Genomic DNA, 27,358 nt, shown 5'->3' with positions numbered 1-27,358 from the left:
AACATAGGTAACAGTGGTGATTCCCGGCAGCTGGTAGCTTAATCCAGTGGTCACCGACATCATCCCGTGACCTGTGCTTAACGCTTCAGTCCTAGCGCCCTCATTCGCCGAAAAAGATCACTCAGTATCGTCTGCCCAACCCCCCTCCTTGCGCACCCCCCAATTCTCTAGTACAGCCAGGAGCCGAGCATGACGTGTAGTGCACATTTCTTTTGGATTCCACCAGGGCACACCTCGGAGTCACACATGTCCGAAGTCACAGCTTTCTTCCCTCTCCTGGGAGGGCGAGTGTTCCCCACTGCGTCCTGCTCTCTCTACCTCTGCTGCTCCCATCCACCCTTTGGAAACACTGACACAACTGCGCTCTGCTACTACCCTCCCCGTCTCTCTCTCCCACCCCTCTCTGCACATTATACCGTGAAAGCCACCGATGAAGGAGTAGATTGATTTGTGCCTGCACTCAGCTCCCTAAAACAAGTCTTTGGGGAGTGTAGGGCATAAACGACCATCCCGTTTGCCTAAATGTCACTCTGCTCCACCCCCACCCACCACCCCTGCAAGAGACGGCCAGGAATTCTAATTCAGCTTCTGCCTCTGTAGCTGCCACTCTACAGATCCCCCATTTATCACTTGTGCTGCGTCCAGGTTCATCACCCAGGCAGAAATCCCAAAGGATCCTTTTTGCTTCAGCTTTTTTTTCTTCCTAATTCCAAATGGTAATTAGCAACGGAGTCCAGGAACAGTATCTTCAGGAGTCACTTTTTAAATAGTCCAGGTACTGACAACAAGCCATCATTGGTTCCTTGTGTGGAAAACTATCCAGGTCTGTTTGGTATTTTCTTCCTCATCTTTTTATTATTATTTTAGGCTTCCTTTTTTGTGAGTCAGAGATTGCTCAGCCCCTCCCTTCAGCTGCTTGATCAATCGAATCAAACCCTCATTCTCTCTCTCTCTCTCTCTCTCTCTCTCTCTCTCTCTCTCTCTCTCTCTGCTCTAGGCTCAGTGAAGGCTTTTCAATTACTGCAGGGAGATGGGGCTGGAATGGAAGCCGCATATTAATGTCTCAGCTCAGGGCAGTGTGCATTCAGAGGGGCAGGCCGTGAGGAAAGGAAAAGAGGCTAGCTGTAAAACGGCAAGATAACAGGATACTGCATATATCAGAGACAGACAGACTGCATCTGTTTACATCTGGATCTGCGAGGCAACCAGAGCTAATAAAACATTCAAATCTCTCAATTCCTGCTAAACAGGTACTTGAGTTGTTTTATGATCCACTTCCGTTAAGAAAAACATACAATAAAAATAAAAATATCTTAAAAACAAATCCAAAACCCTCATACAGTATTTAGCAATATTATCTTATTTGCATTCTGGTATGGCATACATTTTGGTCTTGTCGTTTATAATCAAATGTCAGCAACACAGAATGATTTTAATATCTAAGGCACTGCTTTAATAGAAAAATACATTAAGCTGCTAGAGATTTAATTCAAATTTAAAATATATATTTTTTAACCTTTTAAGGTCTTTTAGGTGTTATGAGTGTAAATTGACAACATACAATCCTCAAGATTTAATCCTGCTTTGTCTTATATAATAGCATTTTTTTTTTTTTTTGGTAAAACATGACTGGGATGTTGTATCTTTCTATATGACCATATATATATATATATATATATATATATATATATATATATATATATATATATATATATATATATATATTGTGTGTGTTCAAGGTATATAATGTTGAATCATTAGTTGATTCAACATTGATAAACATTAAATAAATATAAATAAATTATATCAGTAGCAGGGCTGCTACGATTAAATCGAAAATTGATTTTTCCATCGATTCCATTCCTTATTATATACATCCATATAAATACTGGATAATTGATTAAACAGTAACATTTTTGTAATGTGCTTAGTTAATAACATTATTTAAGTTACTCAATGAAACTCCACCTTGTTATTTATAGTATTTCTGCCAAAGACAAGCAGTGTGCATGCTCATCTTTTCCTGCTGGTGTTAACCACCATCTGAATTGCCGGTCCCATCCTGACTACCAGCGAATCAGTTTTGAAAATGCTTTGTAAGTCTGCGCCCTCTGTGTATTCGGTGTAAACAAAAAGCACACCACCTTGGATCCAGAGCAGGATGACAGGCTTGTATTCCTGGTAAACAACATGTAAATAAATTGTGCACACTGAAGAAAACTGACTGTATATAGTTTGCGCTTCTTTGGAGTTTCAAAACAAACTGTTAAACCTGGGAATAATATTGTTTATGGGGTTTTTTTATAATGTTCTATGTCAGCGTAGAAAACATTAGAAAGACCACAACAATCACAAAGCAAAAAATAAGTCAAACTAAACTCATCACAGCCTCGATCAGACACTAGCCCAAAACAAGGACAACAAAATGCAAATTCATAGTCTAGCTAAGTGAGTGTTTTTTCTAAAGTATGAACGTGTCCATTTTAGTTATCAAATGTATTTTTTTTTGTTTTTGTTTTATTTAGAGTGACCAATCATTGTTTTTATTTATTTTTCCCCAATTTGGAATGCTCAATTATGTTTTTTTTTTCTCCTCACCGCATGTGAGCGTCCTCCAATCTCACAAGCCTAAGCCAGAATTGCTTTTAAGCCGAGCAATCCAGAGCAGAGGTGGGCAGGCTACAGATCCCGGAGAACAGAGATCAGCCCTGCCTCTTATCCACTCTGAATGTGCTCGGTGTCTGGCCAGTAGGGTTCACTGTTGCGCAATGAGAAGGAATCCCTGCCGGTTTCCCATCCCCCACCCCGGAAGCGTTAGAACCAATGTGATGCCCACTTCCGAATCCCCAGCAAAGTTCAGCCTCGGACACGAACTGGTGCCGTCCAAGCTGTGTGACTCATCCTGTGCTCCCAGCAGCAGCTCTTTAACTGGATGAGCCACCCCATCAAATTTATTTTTTACAGAAATTAAAAAGTCATTGATAATTGTTTGATGTTTTTTAATAATCAGTTGCATCTCAGTATTACTTGCTTGCTTTGATATACACGTTTATTTTTTTGTTCCCGTAAGGATATTTGCTACATTCAACAAGATCCTAAAAGAAATGCACCTGAAATGTGCACCTTAAAGTGAAAATCCGCACGCATTTTTTTATTTTGAACCCTATATTTTCACTTGAACTTTGGAATCGCAGATGGTCTCTTTTCAAAATGTACAATGGTGTTTGTTTCTACTCTGCAATGCTACCTTTGCAGCGGCTACTCATCCTTTTTTCAAGCTTTTCATAAGGCTACTTCAAGGGTGTTAGAGCTAGGCATCAAACTTCGGCTTTTCTCACGGGAGAATTCAAACACTTCCCAGCATACTGTATCAGTCCATAGGTGGTACCATCTTGTATTCCAGCAGTCATGGTGCAACTAAAAAAAACATACTGCAACTCACAAAGATTTGATGCTTTAAATCATCTACATTTTGAGAATATTTAATTACATATTACATGCTTTTATTTGTCAGGCTTACTATCTCAATTTTGGTTTACTAGCTTTATCAACCAAGACATGTAAAAGCTGAATTTCTCAATGAAGAGGTTTCGAAATCACCACTAGGATATACAGCTAACAACCCCCCCCCCGGGGGGTGTATAACAATTACTATCTAATTTAAAAACTACTAGAATAGGCTATTAAATAAACAATGTATACATTATTTAATTGTTGGGTCATAATACTGAGTCACATTAATATACTGAATAATATTTTAATACAGTAAACATAAACGGAGCATAGACATATTAAAGGACATTAAAACCTGCAAGAGCACAAGCATTTCATAAAAGTGAAATCACAAATCGATCAAATAGATATCCAGTCATAAGAAACACGTCATGCAAAACTAGCAACCTTGTTTATGGTATATTTTGCCAAAAATGTAACAAAATAAAATATGTAGGAAAGACAGGTACAACATTAATATAAAGAAAAACAAAATCACCTCTCAAAAATAGTTCAACACTTTATAAAAAATGAACACAACATGTGTTTTAGAAGAAATACACAATTTGATGATGTACAATACAGGAGAATAAAGGAAAATACATGGATAAATAGGCTCAATGCAATGATGCATTAAGGTTTAAATAGAAAAGAATAGTAGATCATTACAGCATTACCAAGTAGTAATTGACATCAAATAGAAATAAGTGAGTGTGGTTACCATGGCATCAAAAGCCTATAAATACCTCCACTGTTTGTGCACACTTTCCCTTGACAAAGGTATGTTAAACATACCGAAATGTTGGGAAGTTGGCTTTTATATATTTAAAGCTTTACAAGGTGCACATATGTGTCTTGTAGTGGCAAAGATTATTAAAAGGTGAGAGTTTTAACAACACATATCGCCTGATTAGCTTTTTCTGTCTTTGTGGGATTTGTTTTTCCTTCAAACTTATGTCCCGAGAGAATGATCTGCAATGCTGAGATAGATACAGGTATTCATCCATCACTGTCTGTTCAACACCAGCCATTACATGGCACCATGTTCCATACTGCCAAGCAATTTATAGCAGATGCTTTCATGCTCAAAGATTACCCCCCCCCCCTCCCCCCCCCCCCCACCCCTTTTCTTTAAACTGACTCAGGTATATGGGACTTATTTTCAAAGCACTCAAATTACAGGACATCAAATTTCAAACTCGCTCGTTTTGTGTATTTTTAGTCCCATGCAGATCGACCATGTCAGTGTTATGTTAATAAATTAATGGAAGCTTTCAGCAACGCATTCAAAAGCTTTTTTGGGTGTGAATCAGCAAGAGAACAAACATTTGTTCGACAAACAATTCAGAAAAGAAGAAAAATTAAGAGACAATCGTATCGGTCTCTGCTGATGCTGCAAAGTGCTTCCATCTTCACTGTACTTGGTAAGTTTTGCAATTTCTTTTTATTTTCAACGTCATTATTTTTTTCATAATCTTGTTTGTTTAAGGAAAATGAAAGACAAAATAGATTTCAAACTGAGTTAACTGTACACAGACCGTTCGCTTTCGGCCTGCCCGTTCGCTTTCGGCCTCCATTTTTGCATTGTTTTACATCCGGTTAACTGTTCACAGATCACGTGCAAAAGCGTCTCTTCTCGCGACAATTTGCATTTAATTAAAAAATGACTGACTTTTCTAGTCCACGTCTGGCGGTTACAGGACCTCGTCTGCTTTTGACCAACTCTGAGGACACCCCATTTTTTAGTGCAAATAGTACTATGGAAACACATTAGCACTGGCGCGGTTTTTTGGAAGTACGATGGATTGACAGACAGGCTAGTCGACTGTTTGCTGATCCCAACTGCTATGTTTAACCAATTATTTTTATTTGACCCCCTGTTAATAATGTGTGATGTTTCAAAAACAAACTTTAATTTACCTTGTTTGCTTAACAAAAAAGTAAGTACCTTTTCTAGAAATCATTAGTGGATCTACCATTATTAGGCAATACCAGCCTTGATTATATGTTAATTAACCCTTTGCGGTCCTATGTCGGACCTGGTCCGACATTGCAATTATTCCTATCTGGTCCATTGTCGGACCCTGTCTGACATCGTCAAAAAAATTCAAAAAACGGGTTTGTAGTCGTTTTTTCTCCGGAAAAAGCCGAGAAAACCATTCAATGGCCGAGTGGGAGCGACAGGAGCTGAGACAAGCCGACAAAAAAAAATAAATAAATAAAAAAAGGCGTATCTCATGAATAGTCATACTTGCCCCTGGCATCACATAGGGGCGGTCATAAGGAAACAAGCTGGATGGTACTGCATCAGCGCTCAGAGAATATCACAGACATTTGCAGAGCTTTTTTGAGATGTTATAGTAATAAAATAATGACTTGGATCGCATTATTGAGGAGTTTGGTGATAAAACGAGTGATCAGGAGATGATTGATCTACTATTATTATTCTTATTCTTATTTATTTCTTAGCATATGTGAAAGCGATAGCGAACGAAAGGGTGGGACGGGGCTGGAGATGCCTAGTGAGTGCTTTGTTGATATGCAGGGCCTTTTGAACCCATTTGACTTTGGAAAAAAAATACATTTTAAACAGCGCGTCTAAAATTAACTGCGCGTGTGAAAATAAATTGGACCTGACGCGCACTTAATAAATGGACTGTAAAGGGTTAAATATATAAACTTCAGTAATACCTTGTTAGATATAAATATATAATATGCCATAACTTGGATTCTGTCCAAAACAACGATAACAACTGAATTCATCAGCTTTAACAGCTATCAGTTTAGTTAGAGAACATCTTTGTAGATCTCAATACAGAAAGGGCAAGAAATCAATTCAGCTTTTTGTAGAAAGAAATTGCTTTTATTACTGAAAAAAATTTATTTTCCGGAATTCTCAATAAAGCTCTTTGATTTTGTTGTCATGATCAAAAATAAAAAGGAAAGAAAGACATTTATAAGTGGTGTAGTACATGCTCAGTTTTCCTGTGCTGTTAGGGAGTTTAGAAGGTTTTGTAAGTATTTTTTTTATAAGGCTTCTACCACTCACAGCTGCTTTCCCTTCAGCAGCAGATATGGGACTTAACAGTCAGCTCTGTCCAGGAGCACTCATATTAGATTTAAATGAGCACTCATATTAGATTTAACTTCAACCCGGATGGATATCAAGTAAATTACCATCTAATCTGAAGATGTTTATACTAACCACTAAAACATTAAGCAATTACATATCTATGTTTTTCATCAAACTAGCAAGCCTCATTCATATTCCTCCACCCCCACCACACATCTTTTATTTGCAATTAGCCTTGATAGAAGACTGCTAAGATTCTGCAGCAGGCATCAATGAGACCCCACCTAGTATTCTCCATCGACCAGGCCTAGCCAGTCGTATTTACAACCGCTATAGATTATACTTCTAATGCTGCAGGTCAATGAGCTTGTGCCTATTTCAGGAAGCAATCTGGCATCAGACTTGTATTTGATATATTCATAGCATTTTCTATGTTTGGTGAACTGAGAGTGTTTGTGTACCATAATAAGAATGTACCGTAACCCCACTCACTAAACAGACCTCACTTGATCAAATAAATGAGATAACCTCCTCTTCATTGAGAATTCAGGTTGTGAATGCAACACAAACACCAATAACCAAGCCTAGACTTAAAGCTACAGAAGCTGGTTCTATAAAACAATAAAAGCATTGTTTTTTTAACAGGTTTACAGCTGTAATTAATATTTTTCTCTCTCTGTGAGCACATACCCAAAAGTTACAGATTGTATTGTTTCAATTTTCACCACATGTATACTTTCAGGCAAAGCCATCTTTTCATCCCACGTATTTTAGGAAAAGAGCTTCTACTATAAACCAAGATGCTACCTCCATCATCTCAATAATAACCAATTATGAATTCACAGGGGAACAAAATGAGTTGTTCTTCACTGGATTTTGTGGCTTGGAACAAATCAATTACAGTATGTGCTTGCGTTTTACACACATTCCTCTTCCACTAAGCATTTACAAAACAGCCTGTGAGGATTGTTTCTCACAGGTCGACACTAAACAAAAACTTGTATGTTTAAATAGGAAACCTTGTAATATTGATTGTAGCAACTCCTGATAGCAAAACAGACAAACAAAACAAAAAGACAGCACCTCTTAACAAAGGGGCGAGCTAAACAGTTTAATCAGAGCTGTGTTTAAATAGTGCTATTGAAAGATGGTATCTATAGAGGATGGTCTTCAAATCAATTGACTGAGTCTGGGCTTCAAATGACCTTCAGTTAATGCTAATAAACAATGCATTATAGTTCCTTATATACAAATGATGTGTAATCTGGAACTGTGAAGGTTATTATTTAAACATGGCCAAAAACACTTACAACGCTTGAGCAATATTATCACCACTTATAGGTGTGCTTACTCCCTGCTTACTGACAAACTCATTAAAATACCCAGTGAAGTAGGTTATCACCCTTCAACCTGTTTTCTGCTTGCCTGGCATGGGGGAAGGGCAGAGCTGGGTAACACAGGACACAAAGGGGTTATAACCAAAGCGATATCATTATCAAAAGTCACTTTTTGCTTTGCTGTTGAACTATCCTCTGTGATTTAGGTTAAGCAAATATCATCTCCCGCAATGCTAGCATAATTTCACTTTCTGTGTTGGTAATAGGATACTATTTCTTTTTCGCACTGCCACTTGTGTCGCCTGGAGTGGGAAAGGTTCTTATCAAAGAGGCACAGATTCGCTTGTTGCATCGCATCTGGTGCGTGGTGGCCGTAAGAATAAAAAGCTCAACAGCTTGCTATGCTAATTGCAGGTAAGACATTTTGTTTTTAAATCTGGGCTCTGTGTGATCTCTGTCTTTCTTATAATTGGATAGATGTTGGAGTTTAGTGTTTTTTTGTGTGCTGCTCCTGCTGTAGATTTAAAATAAAAAGCAGTCTTCCTTTTTAATATACATTGTATCTGCTACTCTTAATTTTCAATAAACTTGCAATTATACTACTTCAGGGTACCCTGCAGCACAAGTTAATAAATCATTTCATTAATCTTACTGGTCATGCACTTCCTTTTGCTATGTAGACCTCATATACAGTATGCAGTTTTGAAAGGAACACATGTTATAGCTAACGTGTATACATGTATTTATGTGGTACCTGTCTAGTCTGTTTGGGGTCGGTTTTACTATCTGGGTGAAATGACCAAGGAAGTGCAATACTTCCTAAAAGTGAGCCACTTTACCAAGTATGGTACCAGTTGTTATTTTTTTAAAAATGAGAATACATTTTATGTTGTTATAAAATGTGTGAACATTTTATAATGTTGGGGCGGTAGGTGAGCACAAACAGGCACACTCAGACTTTACCCTGTGAAGTAATTTTGGTCCCATGTTTTTCTCCGAGTTTTTACGCCTGCACTAGTGCCAGAAATTTGGTGAGTGGCCTAATTAACATTTTCACCGAAGCAATTTTTTAGGCGGAAAGGTTCACTTTTGCGATCCAAACAAACATCATTAAAATTAAGTCTTCTCAAAGAGCAAACGGTAACATAGGGAAGCCTACTGAGCATACAATAAATAAGCAGCTTTTGAGGGATACAACACCTAAGGAAATAATGTAGAGAAAACAATTATTTAAATAAAAAAGATTTCTTGGTCAACTGTATTACGAATAGTTGTTTAAATAGTTATTAAATAGTTGAATGTTATGTTTAAAATAATAATCTAACATTTCACCACAATATATTTCTGATACAATGTGCATACAGCATCCATTTTGTAAACAAGAATTACAGATTTAATTTGCAGATATACTGAGAATGTTGTGATAGAGCTGTGCCAAGTAACGAGTACAAACACAAATTCGTACCGAGTATACTTTTGTTATTACTCACTTTTCTTTTTTGTGATCAAATATTTTTATTGGGGATAGTACAAAAATGAACAACATGAACAAATGAACTCTCCATTTTCCTTTTTTACCCTCTCCCTCCCTCCCCTCCACAAGGACCTCAGGGACCTAAATTTATTTGGATTTAATAAAGGTTTAATAAGATCTGCTATGCTTTCCCAGGCTTGGATTCTCTTCTCTCTGGCACCATGGATCCGAGCGGTAGAAAGTTCTAAGTAAATAACATCATGAAACATTAGGATCCATTGGCACCAGGGAAGAGAGTGCGGCGGCTGCCAATGCAGAGCCACCATATTATTTGCTGCAGTAAGTCCAGCTAACCAATGGATGTATCTTCATTCAATAAGAAAACCAGAGCACAGCAAGGGATTATCTTTCCAAATATAGTAGAAAAGGTAGATGATACCTGCTCCCAGAATGAAGCTACTACCGGGCACTCCCAAAGCATATACAAAAAGGTGCCAAGGGAGCCCTGGGGGCAAAGCGAGCAGATAGACAAGCTTCATTTGAAAGCGTCTACGAGGGGTTAAGTATGTCCTATACTATTACTCACTTTTCAAAGAAAAAAAATCTAAAAAACACATTGAATGAGCTCCAGGCTCCAATAGGGCAGTGATGACTGCCCTATCTCAAGTCTACAGATAGACAGCCAATCTAGGGGGAAGAGGGATTATCATCGTAGCAGCTACACACACTCCATTATAGTTTTGGAGGAGATGAGACCAGCACTGCTGTCAGCAAATAACTACGTCCACTTTGATAAAGGGATTTCAAATGGATATACTGTACTTTCCAAAAACACCCATTATTTCATTTTTTTTCATATTAGATTTATTTAGGGATTTTTGTCTTTTTTCAAGGTTATTCATTATGTCCGTGTACACATGACCATGAAACTAAGCCCCTGTCCACACTATGTCTTTAAACCGTATTAGTTGCCTTTAAACCAGCTTAAAAGTGCTAAATACGGTTAGCGTGTACACTACGCAGCGTTTAAAACCGTACTCGAGAACAGGACTCAATACCACCTCCGGGGGTAGTCTTGAACCCGGTTCTAAATTAGATCGCATCAGGTAGTGCGGTTTGTCAGAAGTGTGGACACTGTAATACCGAACTACAGTTTTTGTGTATCCTTCAATATCCCAAAATACTTTCTGATATGTTCTGGCACGTGGACATTACAAATACAATACTCAGAACAGGCGCCTGAAGGAGTTGAGAACGACTATCAATACTGCTGTACCGTATACAATTTCTGATGGATCATGGAGCGATGTAATCAGATGCCGAATTCGAGGCACATTGATATCCGGAGCAATGACAGCAGTGTGGAGTAGTGGTTAGGGCTCTAGACTCTTGACCGGAGGGTCGTGGGTTCAAATCCCGGTGGGGACACTGCTGCTGTACCCTTGAGCAAGGTACTTTACCTAGATTGCTCCAGTAAAAACCCAACTGTATAAATGGGGAATTGTATGTAAAAATAATGTGATATCTTGTAACAAGTCGCCCTGGATAAGGGCGTCTGCTAAGAAATAAATAATAATAATAATAAATGAAATTGTACCTTATGTTTTTAAGAAACAAAGCCATAATGTTCATGCTAAAAAGCGCTATGTCTTCTGTAAGAAAATTAGCTATGTTTTATTACTACTATATTGCAGGAATTGCACACTGTTGACAATAACCGGTAAAACGCTGCATTAAAAGGCAAATATATGCAGTATTATCTGTAATCATTGAACACAATTGAATGCTAGTTTATGTACTCTATGTTGTAATCAGATACTATTGAATGTTAGTTTGTTATAATTATGTACAATAAGATTGAATGTAAAAATGCAAAAGCATTAGCCACACACGCTGCGGTACACTTGACAACCATCTAGTCGCAGCGTGAGCTCAGACTGAGTGGAGCCAAGCTCGATAGGAGTTTGATCAATCAGAGAGTTTTGATGCCTTACTTTCTATAGGTTGCCTGCTACAGGGACTAGGGGCGGAACTAGGGCTATTTAACCCTGGGAAATGTGAATGAAAAGTTGTACTGAGCTCGGTGCCTGGAGTCAGACCCAGGGATCCTTTTGATTCCTGTATTGAAGATTGTTATTTTGTGTACCTTTTACCATTTGAATAAAGCTTTTTAAAAACCAAACAAGACAAAGAGCTTTCCATTGAATGCAAGCGTGCAAAGCAGAGTTCCAGAATCCAGTGTCTGAGACAGAGGGGTGCGGTGAGGAGAGACAGCAGCGGATCCTCTGTGTAAGCAAAGTAAGCAGCCAGCAATTCCTGAGTCAGAGATGTAACAGGCTGCAACGCAACTTATCAGCAGCAGATCCAGTGTGTGAGCTGTGAGGCAGCAATTCCAGAGTCAGAGATGGAATGGCGGCAGTGCGGTTCTCATTAGTAACAACACGCAATGAAATAATATAACTAAATACACCACATCCAACAAAGACATCCAACTACATCTTCCATGGGCACGGGCTCCATACTTTCAGGGTTGTAAACATAAAATATAGTACATGGTGGGATAATGTCATATTAAGTCCCACAGTCCATTGCGCTGCTAGGAACTGTAACCAAACTATTTTAATGGTGTTTGTACTAATTAAGCCCTACTAAACATGAAACGGTACTTTAGTGTGGATGCTTTGAACCGGATTAATTAAAACGTTTTTGAGTAATGTTCTTGAGATCAGTTATGTAGTGTGGACAGGGCCTAAGTTTGTTTTTATTTATCAAAGCAAATCTCATTCCTGTACTACTCTTTGAGAAACTGACATTCCTGTCAGGTTTAAGATGTGCAGATATTCAGAAACATCTGACATTAAAATACAACTGCATTAATAAAACAAGCAACACAAAAAAACTTGCAAAATAACCCAGTATTTATCTTATATGTTCACAGGCATGTCTGCTATACAGCTTTTGATACATCCCTGCCCAGCATCTGCAGACTAGTACATACAAGGCTCTCTGTGTGACGACCCAGCTTGATAAAATTAGTGCTGTTCTTCAAATGACAGCTTTCAATCAAACCAAAAATGCATTTTTTAAATATAAAGTTTATACTCCATACATGCATGAAAGAATTAATGCCAAACCGATTGATTTTATCATAAGCACATGTCCAATTTGTGTCGAGCTTAATATGCACAGACATTCTGAAAAATAGAACATTCAATTAATAACTGCATTAACACAATTAAAACAGTTAACAATAAGATGGCTAATGCACATTTTTTATGAGGTGTAAAGTATATTTATTTTTAAAAGAATGTATCTATATTTTGCATAGCAACAATATCGTTTATTATGTTCCATATTGTACAGATACAATTTCTGCACTGTACCCAATATAATGGAAATAATAAATGCTTATGTTATTATTAGCAAAATAAATCACAGAAAACACAGCCACCGTAAGACGTATTTAATATTAAAAAGAGAGTCAGTTTCTCTTGATTTGCTAACCCTTAACCCATGGATTGGCCAGCGCTAACCAAATTTCGCCAGCATCCAAATTTTGCTCTGTTTAAATCACAGAAATGTAAAGTTCTCTCCTTGACAGCAATTCAGTGCCTGTGGCTGAACACATTGTGACACAAAGAAATTGCAGTTCCAGCTAAATCTCAGTTGTAAAGTACCTGGGGCCATTTGTTTAAGCATTACCATGCAGGTACAGTAAGTGGAGTTACAGTCCCTGTTGTTTAATGGGGAAAGCCAAGGGCAGTCGAGTTTGCCATTGGCTACAACATACTAGAAGTGGGAACTGCAGACTTTGCTGGTGTTGGAAGGAGCTAACAGCAGCTGCAGTTCCATTCATCACCAGCAGGTGTAATGGAAATGGTGAATGGGAAGGTCACTGTATCCTCAAAGTTTTGCAATATAAGGTTTGCATTTAAGGTTTTGATGTAAAATTTATTGGATAAAGTGTCACAGTAAAAATAGATGTTTACGGCTGGTGGCACAAAAAACACCCCTGGGGACGACGATTAGTCACTTTTACTTATTGATCGTTCTGAAAACATCAACAGTAATAAGCCCAAAGAAAATTTGAATGCATTACTACTTACAAGCAAGTACTGATGTTACTAAATTATGCATTAAAGCTAAAATAACTGAACTGCAAAGTGTATTGTAATTACTTTATAATTCATGTCTAATTAATGTATAACATTCCAGTGGTGACATAAAACATGACCTATTTGTTCCTCCTAAACATTATTATTATTATTTAAATCTACTTCTCTTTTTTTAATCAGATTGGTTGCAGAATCATTTTACAGTACAAGAAAAGTAATTTTAAAAAAAACAAACATATACAACAGCCTTGCAGTATTGCTGATGCCTGTCACAAGTCATTCAAATGTTGCTGAAGGTTTCTAGGCTATTTTCAAGGAACTGGAGTGCCGAAGCTTGGTTAACCTGAAATGTCCATCTGGAGAGTGGTGTTTTGGATATCTCTCCAAGTATCCCAGAGCCTCATCTTAATTGATCAGTTCTTGACTAATGCCCAAGGAGGGAAGGCTGACTCTCTCAAACTGCATCATTCATTTTTGTAAAGTTACCCCAAGTAAAACATATAAGATGGCAGGCATTTTAAGATCAAGGGTAAGGTTACCCAACAAATTCACTGTGTATATTACAGTATACAGTATCTGCAGTGTTTAATGATGGTGAAACAAAAAGTCCCAGAGATAAAGAAGTAAATGTAAAGCCAAAAGTAATCTACGGAAGTTTTACCTGTAAAGAGGAATGTCATCAAGAAATGAGTGGTACGTCTGCAGATGATTTTACACAACTGTCAGCCAAGCTATGAATCAATAACAATCAATCAATGCATCTGTATTCTACAGGAAACGTCCCAGTCGTGAACATGTGGCTACCTTTCAAAAACAGCCTACTTCATCTAAAGCAGATTATGTTCCTCGCAATGGAATTTGGAAACCTGTTAAACATAAGGAAAATCCCTCATGCATGACACTAGCAGGAAGTTATAGAGTAGGCACCAGAAATCGCCAGCAGAGCTAATTTCACACTCCCCTGGTTCTGTTACAAGCAGGACAGTTGGTCACAGCTGGTCACAGAAGATCTCAGGCTTTTAGTGTCCTGTTTCTCCACCCGTAGGGATGACATGGGAGGAAACGGGGACAGGACTCTCTGGCAACATTCCAGGCACATAGCCTTTGCAATATATCGATAAGTAAAAAAAAACACACCTGTTCACGGAAATGACTTGATTCTGGTGAGTCTTCAGTGCATTTGAAACTATAATTTTTTTTGTCAACAAAAATAAAGCATCATACTGTAATTGATATAGTCAGTTATAACAATGTGGCAGTGAAATTTTTTTTTTTTACTGCACAACATTGGTTAAGGAACTTAACTAAAAAAATCATATAATACACCGTAGCTGTGTATCAGAGACATTAACTAAAACATTACTGTCTCTATTCAGCAGTAACCTAAAAAAAATGATATGACCTTATGTCAGATTGTCATGGTCCCTGTCACATTTAGCATGCAGTGTTTATAGAACTCTACAGATAAACTACTGCCACAGAAGTATTTGATTTGTTATTGTACTATGCCCATAATCATAGAACACAGTTGTGATCTAAGTACGAAGCCAATATTTTAATACTAGAACTACCGGAGCGGTCATTTTGACCGGTCACGTTTTTTAAATGCATTTTTCTCCACTGATTTGGCAGCTAGGCGCCTGTGCTTTTTTGACTTTTGCTAAATATATGTGTTAAACATCTCAAAGCATCAGCAGACCCAGGGTTGCAGAAACTTATAGAGATATAATACGTTATACTACCAGAGCTGTCACTTTGACCGTCATAGTAACAGTGGGTTTACTTCAGTGCACGTGAGATCGATCACATGATCGAGCTGCTGAATTTGAAAGCTTCGCATTTATTTTGTATCGCTACAACAGGAGACTTTTTCAGACGTGATTTATTTATCAACAACTGTAAAAATACTTATTGTCTAGTGAAAATGAATAGACCAACACAACGGAGGACTGCACAGCAAGACTTGCATTATTTTCAGGAGTTATCAGAAGACGAATCTGGACATGAAAATGTGCCAGACCAAGACAGTGATGAAACTTACTCTGATAACAATGAGGTTAGTGATTGTGAAAGTGATAACGATGTTGCAGAAATTCTGGGACAGAGCCAAACACAGCCACAGCTGTGGAAAATGTGTGGCAAGTGCACTGCACATGTACAGAAGTGGTTTTTTTGGAAGTGGTTTTTTTGGAAGTGTTTTTTTTTTTTTTTTTTTTTTTTACATTACACATTTTAAACCATTATATGTTTCCTTATCTTTTGAACAGTTGTATGTTCCATCTTTTGAACATTTGAATAATCCACATTTTTAACAGTTTTACCTTTCCATCTTTTGAATAGTTGAACAATCCACGTTTTGAACAGTTGTAAACTCCATCCTTTGAAGATTAAGGGCCATCCTTTGAGCATGTTAATAAACCACTTTTTTTAATGTAGTCCTGTTAAGCATGATTATATTGAAAAACAAAAATAAAGTTACGGAATAACAGTGTAGCAAACCAGCTATTGCAAGACTGGAGACAGAAATTACCGTTGAACAGCAAACAGAGTCGAACTCAGGCACAAAATAAAAGATGGGTAAACAGAAAACACTTGTATAAAATAAAACAAACAAACAAATCTTGGACACTGTAATTCTCTGCTGCTCCACAGAGTGTAGTAATCTCCTGCTGCTAAAACCACCCCATTTTATAGCCCAGAATTTGTATAAACATTTTAAACAATGCAACCAATCATAACTCCCCTTTGAACACCACCCCCAAGTCTTGTGCTGTAACAGGTGTCCCTCACATGTACCAAGCAGGCTGCAAAAATGGTTTCACAAATATAATCCTGAATGAAAACAAACAATAACACAGAACAGTTTCGTAGTGTGCGACGCAACAATAGTTTTATACACATTTTAATATAGTGGTTAAAAAGACTGCTATGGTAGTTCTAGGTATATACTGTATGTATGTCCAGTAGTTCTCGTGTTAAAAGATACTGAAGAGCGACATTATCTCCTCAATTGACTGACAGACTGCAATGACACTGGTACTTTTGCTGAGGGGAAAATGACTCCAGCATGTCCCTTTAAAATAATCTTTCTGGAAAACATCAAACAATTTTCCCTTTAGGGAGTGCAATACAAAGTCACAGGAACCGAAGCACACAGGACTGGGCTAACCAGATCAGAGACTCCCTGCTCACACTCACTAGAGCAATATTAGCTTCTACAACTTTTATTCAACATAGCTTAACAGGCTTAGTCAACCCTTCTAATAAATTGTTAAAAGACAGTTGGACAGAGGGTAAGAGATACTTTGTACACAGAAAGTGGTGAGTGTGTTGAATAGGTTACCTAGCCACTTTTTGCTTTTGAGTCATTGCGATCCTTTACGATCAGACAAGATGAAGTTCTGGTATCAATCCGCTGCTACAGTAGAGGAACTAAGCCCTGGTAGCTATCTATTTCTTCAAGTTAGGATTAGCGATTCAGAAACCATTTGATTTTATTTCAGGATAAGACTTTGGATAGTCTGATCACCACCTTTAACAGGATTTGTCACACCTTTTTTTATATATAGTATACTATAGGTGAGAATTGCAATTTTTGGTCCAACCTCAAGAGCCTACCAAGTGAATAAGATAAATGTTCCTCCATTGCTCTGTGGAGACCAAAAACAAATAAGCTTGACAGAGAAGACTGATTGCCGTATTGCCTGTAATATTGCCTGTGTATCCCATCCTCATTATGACAAAGTTAAGTGGGAGCTGAACATCACAATGGTAGTATATGACACAGTCAAACCCCAGAGTTGCCCTCATAAGTACTGAAGGAGTCATCAGTTGGATTTGTCAGATAATAGAATTAGCAGTCAGTCACTGTAGAAGTTTCCTGTAGGCTTATATAACTTGAAACATGCAACTTGTATCTAAAAAGAGTATGTACAGTTGCAGCTGGCCATTAAGGGCTGAAAGAGCTAAGCCCCTCCAGGGACATATTATTCATTCACCTACAGCACTAATATTCATGGTTAGTTTCTGTTATGATCATTTAATTTAATTCAGTCCCTTGTTTAAATTTACAGCGAAGGTGCGTTAGGAAGTTGGCATTCCTTGACTTGCATCATACTCAGACCTAAGAGGGCAAAATTTGTTCGAGTTGCTATGTGTCCATTACTTCCAGTCAGGGCTCACGTGGACTCCCTACAGTTCACGCAAAGCACGCCAGGAATAAAATGGGGCTAATCTCCAACAGCCCAAGATTTATCAGAGTATTTACGGAAACTACCGATGTAACCCTTCAGCCCACCAGTTTCCCATTATTCGGTAAGAGACGAGGGTAAACGGCTAGTAGAGTCCAATGAATTACGTCGACAATTTGCTTCAGAAGCCTTTTTTTCTATGTCAATAGAAGACATGTTGGAGGTTAAAAGGCTGGGTGTACCCCAGCCTTGTGATATTACATTTACACAAAATGACAAGAAACAAAACCAAACTTTTGTGTGTCATGGTTTGGCAGGAAGGATTGGCTGTCTTATTGTCTGGCAAAGCTCCTGGGAGATTTTCTTTTCTTTTTGAAGTTTTTTCATTCTGCCATGCTTCATGTGGACATTCTTTGCAACATCTTACAAACATCGAAATTTGACTGCTAAATCTGTGACAGCACTGAAAGAAAACCTTTTTCAGAAACCTTTCAACTGACAGAGATCGCACTTACTTCCCCAGTAACAACAGTGGAGTCAGAGAGATGTTTCAGTGCACTGAAATGTATAAAGACTTTCCTATTCAATACAATGACCCAAGACAACGCACTTGGTGCACTGTCGATCGAAAAGGAGCTTATCCGCAGTTTTCCCGACTTTAACCATCAGGTCATAGAAGTTTTCGATTCTCAAGAAGCCAGTTCCTCTACAAATAAGGTAGGCTTTCATTTAATATGCTTATGATGTTATTATGTACAACATGCCTTTAACTGAGCACAATATTATTACAATCTGAAAAGAAATGTTGGTTTTAATAGCCCAACCCCTCTAGTTTGTTAGGCTACTAGCCACCACTGAGTATGTATAATGGGTCTCTTATTGTATAATAGATGTCATCTCATGCAGTTTGGGCGAAAGGACTGTGAAGTGAAGCTGAGCTGCTCAGACTGTGTGAAATGACTGCTCTTATACAGAAGGAGGCACATAACACATGACGTATTAACTTATTATAAATCACACAAATTAAGACTGTACTCAAGAATAGCTTTAAAACAAAAAAAAATTGTATTTGTCGTGATATGGTTGAGTCCAAAATCAACTACTACAGAATAAAGTGTTTAGGCCTACAGGTGGTGAGATACTTACTTAACAGCCAGAGAAATTTGCACCAGCAGCATACGGATATAATGTCTTTTAACCTTGTTCAGATTGTGGCAATTTCATTTCCTACTTGTCTATTTCTGCAATTTCAGTAATATTATCTTCAAAGTACCAGGTTTAGTGGTTCCCATGGAAAATCTGCCCGACACCATGGTAAGCGCGGTAAATAATACCGCAGTGCACTGTGGGTTACCGGTCAGTTAACATGGGAAATAAACAACAAGCGTCAACTACATTTTGAAAAATCCCCTGAAGAACTGCCAGGTCGCACGTTTTTCTCAACTTAAAAAAAAAAACCCTGGTTGGACACCAGATGGTGTTGTTTCAAATAATGTAGCACTGTATCACGTTTTACACGTGAAGTGAAGCTAACTCTTCAACCTGAAAAAAGAGAAAACTATATTGATGGAAGAAAAGGAATGGTGACAATTACATAAAAACTAAATGTAACATAAATGCAACTTCAGATTTATTGTTACTTTGGCTTGAATGCAGAATATATATTATCCAGGGCTGCAGAATAGTTGCGCATACGTGCAAAATGAGACCTGAAGGATTCGATCTGGACCGGAAGATTTTCTTCTACACTTTTTTCTTGCGTCAGCATCAACTGTGATTAAACAAAATATATATTTATTATATGAATACTATATGGCATGTTACATTGCTACACTGCCTACCCTGAGGTCAGCGCTACACAAAATGTATACCTACTAGAGTAAAGAAAATGATTATTGTATTATTATCACTTAAGTTTGCATTAAAAGGGGTGGGGGGATTCTATTGTTAAGTAGCCTAAATAGTTTTCAAAGTTCAAATGTAAACTGTGATGAATATCTGTGTGTGTGTGTTTATATATATATATATATATATATATATATATATATATATATATATATATATAAATATATATATTGTAACGTAGAGGGTTGTGAGAGACAGCAGGGAGGGGGTTAAAACCTCCCTGCGAGAGAATGTACCTGTGTTTTGGTTGTTTGCTTTATTGTTTTGTTTAATTGTTTAATTGTTTTATTATTAATTATCATCCGCACCTGGGCGTTATTGGAAATTAGGCCCAGGTGCGGGGTTTAAAAGGAGAACAGGCAGTCTGCTCGAGGCTGCTGAATGGAAGGAGGCAGAAAGGAGTGCTCTGCTTCCCGGCAGTCCCGAGAGAAAGGTACAGTGCAAACCTGTATGGTTAAGTTTGGTTAAAACTTTGTTTTACTTTTGTGTGTTATTAAAAAAAAATATATATATATATATATATTTACTCACCAAATGTCCCCTATTACCAGAGGCAAGAGCAAGTTAGCAAGTTAGAGTCATTTAAAATTGTAATTTCCCTCCCAAAGATGAAAAACTCCCCTCAGACAACAATTACACACCATGGAAATGTCAACACTTCACTTGTAGGATCATTCTTCTTGCTTTCAATGAATGATGGTTTGAACATGGCAGTGCCATACTATTTGTTGTTATGAATTCTTAATCTTTCCCTTCCCATATGTCTTGTGTATGGCATATGGCAAAAACAAAATAACACATAATAGTTTATCACCATTAATTCAAAATGTCTGCATATGTAATGATATAACACCCACTGTCATAAACAATTATTGAGCATGCTTTTAGAATTGCTAATCAATGCTGGATACTTGATACTATGATGTATAATTAATCTCCTGAGTAATTACTGCTAGTGTGGTCCACCTGCTTCAAACAATCCCCAGTTTTAGGTGACATGCATCCTGCTCTGTTAACAGACTATTACCTCCACAGTTTTTCTTGGCAGATGCTGCCAACAAACAGCCACCTTAGACAACGGTGCTGTCTAAGCTTCTTTGGCCACTGACTGGTCATGCTCCTATAAACAGGCCTCTAAGCTTGGCTTTCCTCCATTCTGAGCCTGACAGAACAGCAGCTGCAATGTATTTGTTGCTACACTAATAAACAGAAGGGCTTCCACAACATCACCCCACTTTACCTCATGCCTTAAAAGGCTTCCAGATTGAAGTGCAGAGGATTGCAGGTGTGACACTGCATCTGCTCCTGTCTTTAACAATACTATACAGCACTCAACATGACGCAGTTTTAACAGCATAAAACTATGAAGGAACAGCTAAGTGGTGCTTTCTCAACTCAGGATTAACCTTGATTTGCAGAATTTAAATCCCCTTTTTTGAACAGACCATTATATGACAAACCCATTGGGGGCATGCTGCTGCAGCATCCAAAAATGCCTGAGTGGAGACAGTCAGAGCCGTACCGATCACTGATGGCACCCTGTGCGAGATATAAATCCAGTGCCCCCCCTTGCCACCCCCAGAACTTGCAGTCAACGAATAAAAAAATAAATAAATAAAGGGTTCAAAATCTTTGCAAATGTCCAATGGAATGCACCAATAGAAATGAAGCCTACAAATGTACTTTTCTTGCCTTCAGTGATGCAAAGTCATTGACAACATGGTCATAGTTCAGAGTGTTGGCTAATACAAATTCAATAGATATAATGGCTAGATTAGACAAGCGTTCAATTTCAGCTTTCTGAAACTATGTTGGATTGTTAGTGAATTTGCAAATAAATTACCTACCTGCTTGAAAAATCATACTGTTAGTTGGATGGGAACATTTTTATTTGCATATAAAGAATTATATTATGTGAAGATTGGAACTAAGTTTTAAGTTACCAATAATCAGTATAATAATTACAATTAATAGTAGAAGATGCTGAACTGGAAAATTCTGCCAGTCTCTCTGTTGGGTAGATTTTCTCTGGAAGGTTCCCAGCCCAGAATAAAGAAAAGGAGACTCTCACTCTCTAAACTAGGAGGGCTATCCTTGCCTGTTCTTGAGAAATATTATTTGGCTACATGGCTATATTCGGTGCAATACTGGATTTTTAAAAATGTTAATGCCTGATTGTGGCAATGTGCCCCGCCCCTGTGTGCGTTTCTGTGTTGTATGTTGCGTGTGTGTGTTAATGTTGGTGTATAGAGATGGCTGCACGGGATATAAATTATATTTAGGCACGGGATTGCACACCACTTCATGTGCATTTAAAGTATATAATATGTGAGCACAAGGTTGCACATAATTAATTCACGTGCTGGGATTCAAGTGAATAATTAATTAGTAATTGAATCCCGGCACAACAGTATATATAGATGCACGTTTTACTCACTCGGGGTGGTGTGTTCGGTGAGTGGAGAACGGATGTGGAGAGGAGGTAAAAAGAATAAATAATAATAAGAAGAAGAAGTGTTTAAACTCACCGTGTTTGTGTGTCTGTCCGTCCACCGTTTGTTAATGTTAGTCAGTTTTGTTTGTCTATTTATTTTGGCGTAAAGTGCCGTGTCCTGTCTTCTGTTTGTTTAAACCTTTTAATAAACCGCGCAACAGTGCTTTCATCATTTCACCTCATCTGTTCTCTGTGTATTCATTTCCTGGTTCTGACGTCACCACTCAGCTAGCCGTGTGACACTGATATATCCACATCAAACCATTTGGAAAACAATCTGACTATTCACTCCTAACTGGTCCCAATTTTTTTCTTTCCTTAAACAGCTATTTTACATACACTAAATGTCTGCTTTAAAAATGTTTAGGATTAGACAATGATTATTTAAAACTGGAGGATATTCCACCCACAAAATAGAAAAAGCTTGGTATGAACACTGCAGGACATCTCTCAAAATGACACACAGTCCTTTGACACAGCACAGTCAATCACAATACAATATAGCAAAGGAACTCTTTCAGTTCTTTCAAATAAGACAAGTCCTCAAAATGACCACAATATAGCATACACACTAATAGCATACGTCCAATTGAATAAATATCATTGCTGCATGCTAAGCTGTAAAAAAAGACAGTGAAACTGCGGGGCGCAAATAAAAACAAAATCGTAAATAAACGGATAATATTAGCCTTACACTTGTGCCCTTTTTTACATACAATATAGTATCCCAAAGCTCTTACAATAAAACAGATAAAGACCATACAGACAGATCACAGTCACAGAAATAAGAAACAAGCTATACAATGCATACAATTAAAAAAAGAAAGAAAAAAAGACATTAAAATCAGACAAAATAGCAGATCACAAATAAAAAATGAACACGACAAATTGTATGCATTAAAATAAAGAACGGAAGGCTTTATATTATAGCCTAATAAAAAACAGGTGTGTTGTGTATTTGTAAACATTGATATGACATTAAACAATTTTCGCTTAGTATCCTAAGCGTTCACAATTATTTTCAGCAAATCGAGAGATCTTGCTAGGAACGCAGGATCGATGAGGGAGGCAGTGTCTGTTGAGTTCTGTTGTTTAGTTTGTCAGTTTTGGAAGGTAAACAAAACAAGGTCAACTATTGTACTCATTTTCACTCAGTTTATTTTAGAAATGTCGTAACTGAATCAACACATGTTATGTGATAACATTCTTTAAAAAAAATTAAATGCAATTGCCCTTTAAAAACCATTTGCCACGTCAAATTCCCAATGCCGCTTGTCAGTTTCAGTAGGCTACTGTTTAGCCAGACAGCACATGCAGGAACATTAAACATTAAAAGTATTGGTGAGAAATAAAATAGGCTACTATCAAGATAAATAACAATGAAGATGAAGTGTGAGAAATGGCGTTTCACCCCCAAGTCTACGCAGCTTCCATAAAATCGCATGAGCGAAAACGCAGCTGCGCACAGTGGTCAGGTTTTCAGATTGATAGCGAAAGGTGTAGCCCATTATCAGCAAAAAAATATTTAGGGTCGGTTGGGTAACCCGAACCACACACATCTTTTTATTTGGCCTTATCATTCGTCAGCCAATCGTCGCCCTGGTGGCAGTGAAAACACACTGAACACAAAATGACAAGGCATGTCATAAACAAAAAATGAATACAAATCCAACATGCCAATCATTCAGCAACAGAACAGGAAAGATACAGAACTGGAATTATCACTGTTTCATAAGAAAACCATTTAACATGGATTCTTTTTCTAATAGATATATAGACATGCAGTTTCCCAGAAGCCCAGCACAGATATAGAATTGAAAGCTGCCCTCACCTGAGCCTGTCTTTGCTTTGTCTCCTGAGTGTGAGGTTGTCAGTCTCCCTCTCCTCCTGTACGCACTGTAAAGATGGGGAGCGGGAGTGCGAACTGCGCGAGCTAGTGGTGCTCTGCAGGCTGCTGTCGGCCACCTCCTGGGCCTGCTGTCCCGCCAGGTGGGGCGGTAAGCTCCTGAGCGAGGGGACGGGCGAGTAGGACGGGCGGCCCTCAGTGTTGATGTTGTTGTCACTGGCAGAACGCAATAAGGTACGTGGGGAGGAGAGGGTGCCACTTGTGGTCACTCGCCGCCTGTTGGTGTAGGAGGGGGTTTCCCTGAAAGGCACTAAAAAGAGGACACAGGGAGGGTCATTGAAAGTCTCTATCACATCAGCACATGATTACATTAATTAGATTCAGAGATACATAGATAAACAAGAGAAATCTAATCAGGTCGCATGTTGGCAACATAATGCTATTTACTGTGCAGTGCTACATTTCAATTCATAGGATAGGCACATTTGATTTGATTTTTATATTTATATTTTACCTCCCCTGCACCATAATTTACACTGATTTCTTGGTTACTAGAATTATATGTGACAGAGCATCTGCTAAATAATTTCTAAAGGCTGTTTAGTGATAGATTTTTTTACAAAATTAATGTATTGTATACCTATCCCCTTTAAAAGTTGTCATGTGTGTAAAAAGTAGACAGATAGTCAAACAGTTGCTTGAGCAATAAAGCAATCCTCTTGACATACTTGTGCTATAAGAACGAATAGTAAATGCCCTGTGCACAGTACAAGGGTGGCATGACTCATTCAAACTACTGTCCGTGTCTGTGAACAATGTTATATTAGTTTATAGGAGGCTGGGAACAACTTTTCCATCAATGAATGTTGATATAAACCAGAGACAAACTTGCACTCATTTATGTATTATTTATTTCTTTTACAGTATATAGAACAAGCCCATTGTCCTTTGTATGTTATCTCTCAGAGGTCTGGATGACATTTATGTCTTTTTTTTTTAGAAGTGACAGTACATTAGGGGATAGACAATCATCCTTCACCATGTAAAAGGACACTTTAATCTCACTACCTTCAGTACTTTTACTGCCTCTTGTGTACTGTGTATTGTTACCAATATATTTAAATATCATTGCACTTTGATTTATTTTTCATTAGTCACTAAAAAACGTGGGTAATGGCACAATCCCACACACTCATAAACATGTGCAAACTCAGCCATTGTATTTCTTGCTCTTATTGTATTACTTGTATTGTAATACTTGAAATGTATTTGCTTACGATTGTAAGTCGCCCTGGATAAGGGCGTCTGCTAAGAAATAAATAATAATAATAATAATAATAATAATAATCAAAACACACTATGCTAGAAATTAATGATGCTGCCACTGTTTTAGCACAGACTGTCAACATACAACAACAACAGAAAAGCAAAAGAGGAATGAAGAACACGTAATTATCGTGCCGAAGTAATACATATTTATTTCAAATGACAGTGTGCTTGTGCAGAAATAATAATAAGGAGAGAGAGGCATCACTCTGCTACAGATCACTGGGGCACAATCTGTGCTTCCGAACAGTGCAACCACTGCAGTGGTTTCTAAAAGAACAGAGCTTGGACACTATATTTCTAAACCAGATACTCTTAAAGTATTTTCCATTTTGTGTGTTTAAAGCAGATACAGTACCTAGGGCATTATTCAAAATCTTACTTTTTGGAACAACATGTCCAACATTATATTATCATTTTAATGGGCCACTCCCAATCGCAGTGAATCTGAACGTGTACAGTGTGTGTACATGTATCCTTCTGTGATCTACGGTATTGTTGCCAGCATGATGAAAAAGGAAAAGAGTGCATTGTGCCTAATAGTTGTTCAATGGGAAAAGAAATGAAATGCCCTAATGAAAGTCCCATGTACCCTTTCAACCTGGCTCAGGGGAAAAGTCCTGTAACTGACCAGTGTGTCTTTTGGCTTGGGGAGGGATCTTCAGCTTGAACTCTGCCTCTCTTCCTATGACCATTTATTTGCAAAGATCAGAAGCCATGTTAAGACTACAAATCATCTGTCCACATTATTGATTAGAATAGATCGATTCTATTTTTTTTTTCACTTATCCATGACAATATTAACGAATATCTAAGATGGGAGACATACAATATAGTAGTACAACATCTCCTTCGGTCTGTATTTTTTTTGTGGAAACCCAAGAGTGACATTAACAATAAAGTATGAGGCCCTTGGACCAAAAAGGGACTCTAACAGAATGGTGTCCCTTTTTGCTGTGTATACAGATACAACTGAATGCAATTAAAAAGTCAATTAAATAATATATTTGTGGTAAAAACTATATATTATACCACACAGAGACAGAAGGATACACCTAGCCAGCGCTAAATGAACCAGGCGGTTTGGCTTATTTGAGTGGTTTTAACATTCATATATGTAAAAAAAAAAAAAAATGTAAAAAAAAAAAAAATGTTGACAAACATTTTGACTATTAGTCTTTATAAATATCTTTGATAAATACCTTTAGTTGAAATGATACTAGTTGGTACTGTTTAGTCTTCATTATCTGTACACCAAAAAGTGACATGACCACAATGTGACCGTCATATTAGGTAGTCAAAGGTCACACACAATGCTACCACTGCATTTACATAACACACTAAACTTAAAGAAAATAGTTTCATTGGGTTAGTTATAGATTTTCTTTAGACTGCTTAAGTCCACAATTACCTAATTACACAGCAAAATAAATTAGAGAAACTAGGATTTAACATCCCTGCAATTTACTAATGGGATGACTAGTTAGGAAGGAGCACTGTACCCAGCTTCATTTGGCCAGCACATTAATCTGATTATCAGTTCAAGTCTTATTTTTGATTTTCAGCAAAGCCACCAAATGTAATGGATTAGCCCGTGATTGTGAGCAAAAAGCTGGTAAGGAATATGATAGATGAGGTTATTCATAATCAAAGCTTTTCAGGAAGGAATTTTACGAAGAATATAAATGAAGCATCTCTATCATCAACCGGATGCTGCAAGGAAAGAAAACATAATTTTGAACTATTCTGATGTTTGCTGTAAGAGGAAGGGATGCATGAGTCCTGGTAATTTATATCATGAATACTTAAATAATGAAACATGGCAAACATGTGGCAGCAGTGTGGAGAAGTGGTTAGGGCTCTGGACTCTTGACCAGAGGGTCGTGAGTTCAATCCCAGGTGGAGGAAACTGCTGCTGTACCCTTGAGCAAGGTACTTTACCTAGATTGCTCCAGTAAAAACCCAACTGTATAAATGGGTAATTATATGTAAAAATAATGTGATATCTTGTAGCAATTGTAAGTCGCCTTGGATAAGGGTGTCTGTTAAGTAATAATAATGTGTGGGAATTAATTACACTTAAATACATGAGGGTAGGCTGACAAA

General features: G+C 37.7%; 1 protein-coding gene across 10 annotated transcripts in view; it reads right to left on the bottom strand.

The window, feature by feature from the left end:
• LOC117415660 (SH3 and multiple ankyrin repeat domains protein 3) overlaps positions 1–27,358 on the bottom strand; it is a 289,648-nt gene that overhangs the window by 122,357 nt on the left and 139,933 nt on the right. For all 10 annotated transcript variants that reach the window (XR_004546440.3, XM_059027379.1, XM_034026268.3 and 7 more), the window contains one exon: positions 23,912–24,236. Coding sequence is in view for 9 of the 10 variants with exons in the window: in XM_059027379.1 (XP_058883362.1) it covers positions 23,912–24,236 (325 nt within the window). In the remaining variant the exon portion in view is untranslated. The remainder of the gene's footprint in view (positions 1–23,911; positions 24,237–27,358) is intronic.

The sequence above is a fragment of the Acipenser ruthenus genome, chromosome 7, assembly GCF_902713425.1.
Source record: "Acipenser ruthenus chromosome 7, fAciRut3.2 maternal haplotype, whole genome shotgun sequence".
NCBI lineage: Eukaryota > Metazoa > Chordata > Actinopteri > Acipenseriformes > Acipenseridae > Acipenser > Acipenser ruthenus.
This window is presented reverse-complemented; position numbering and strand designations above follow the sequence as displayed.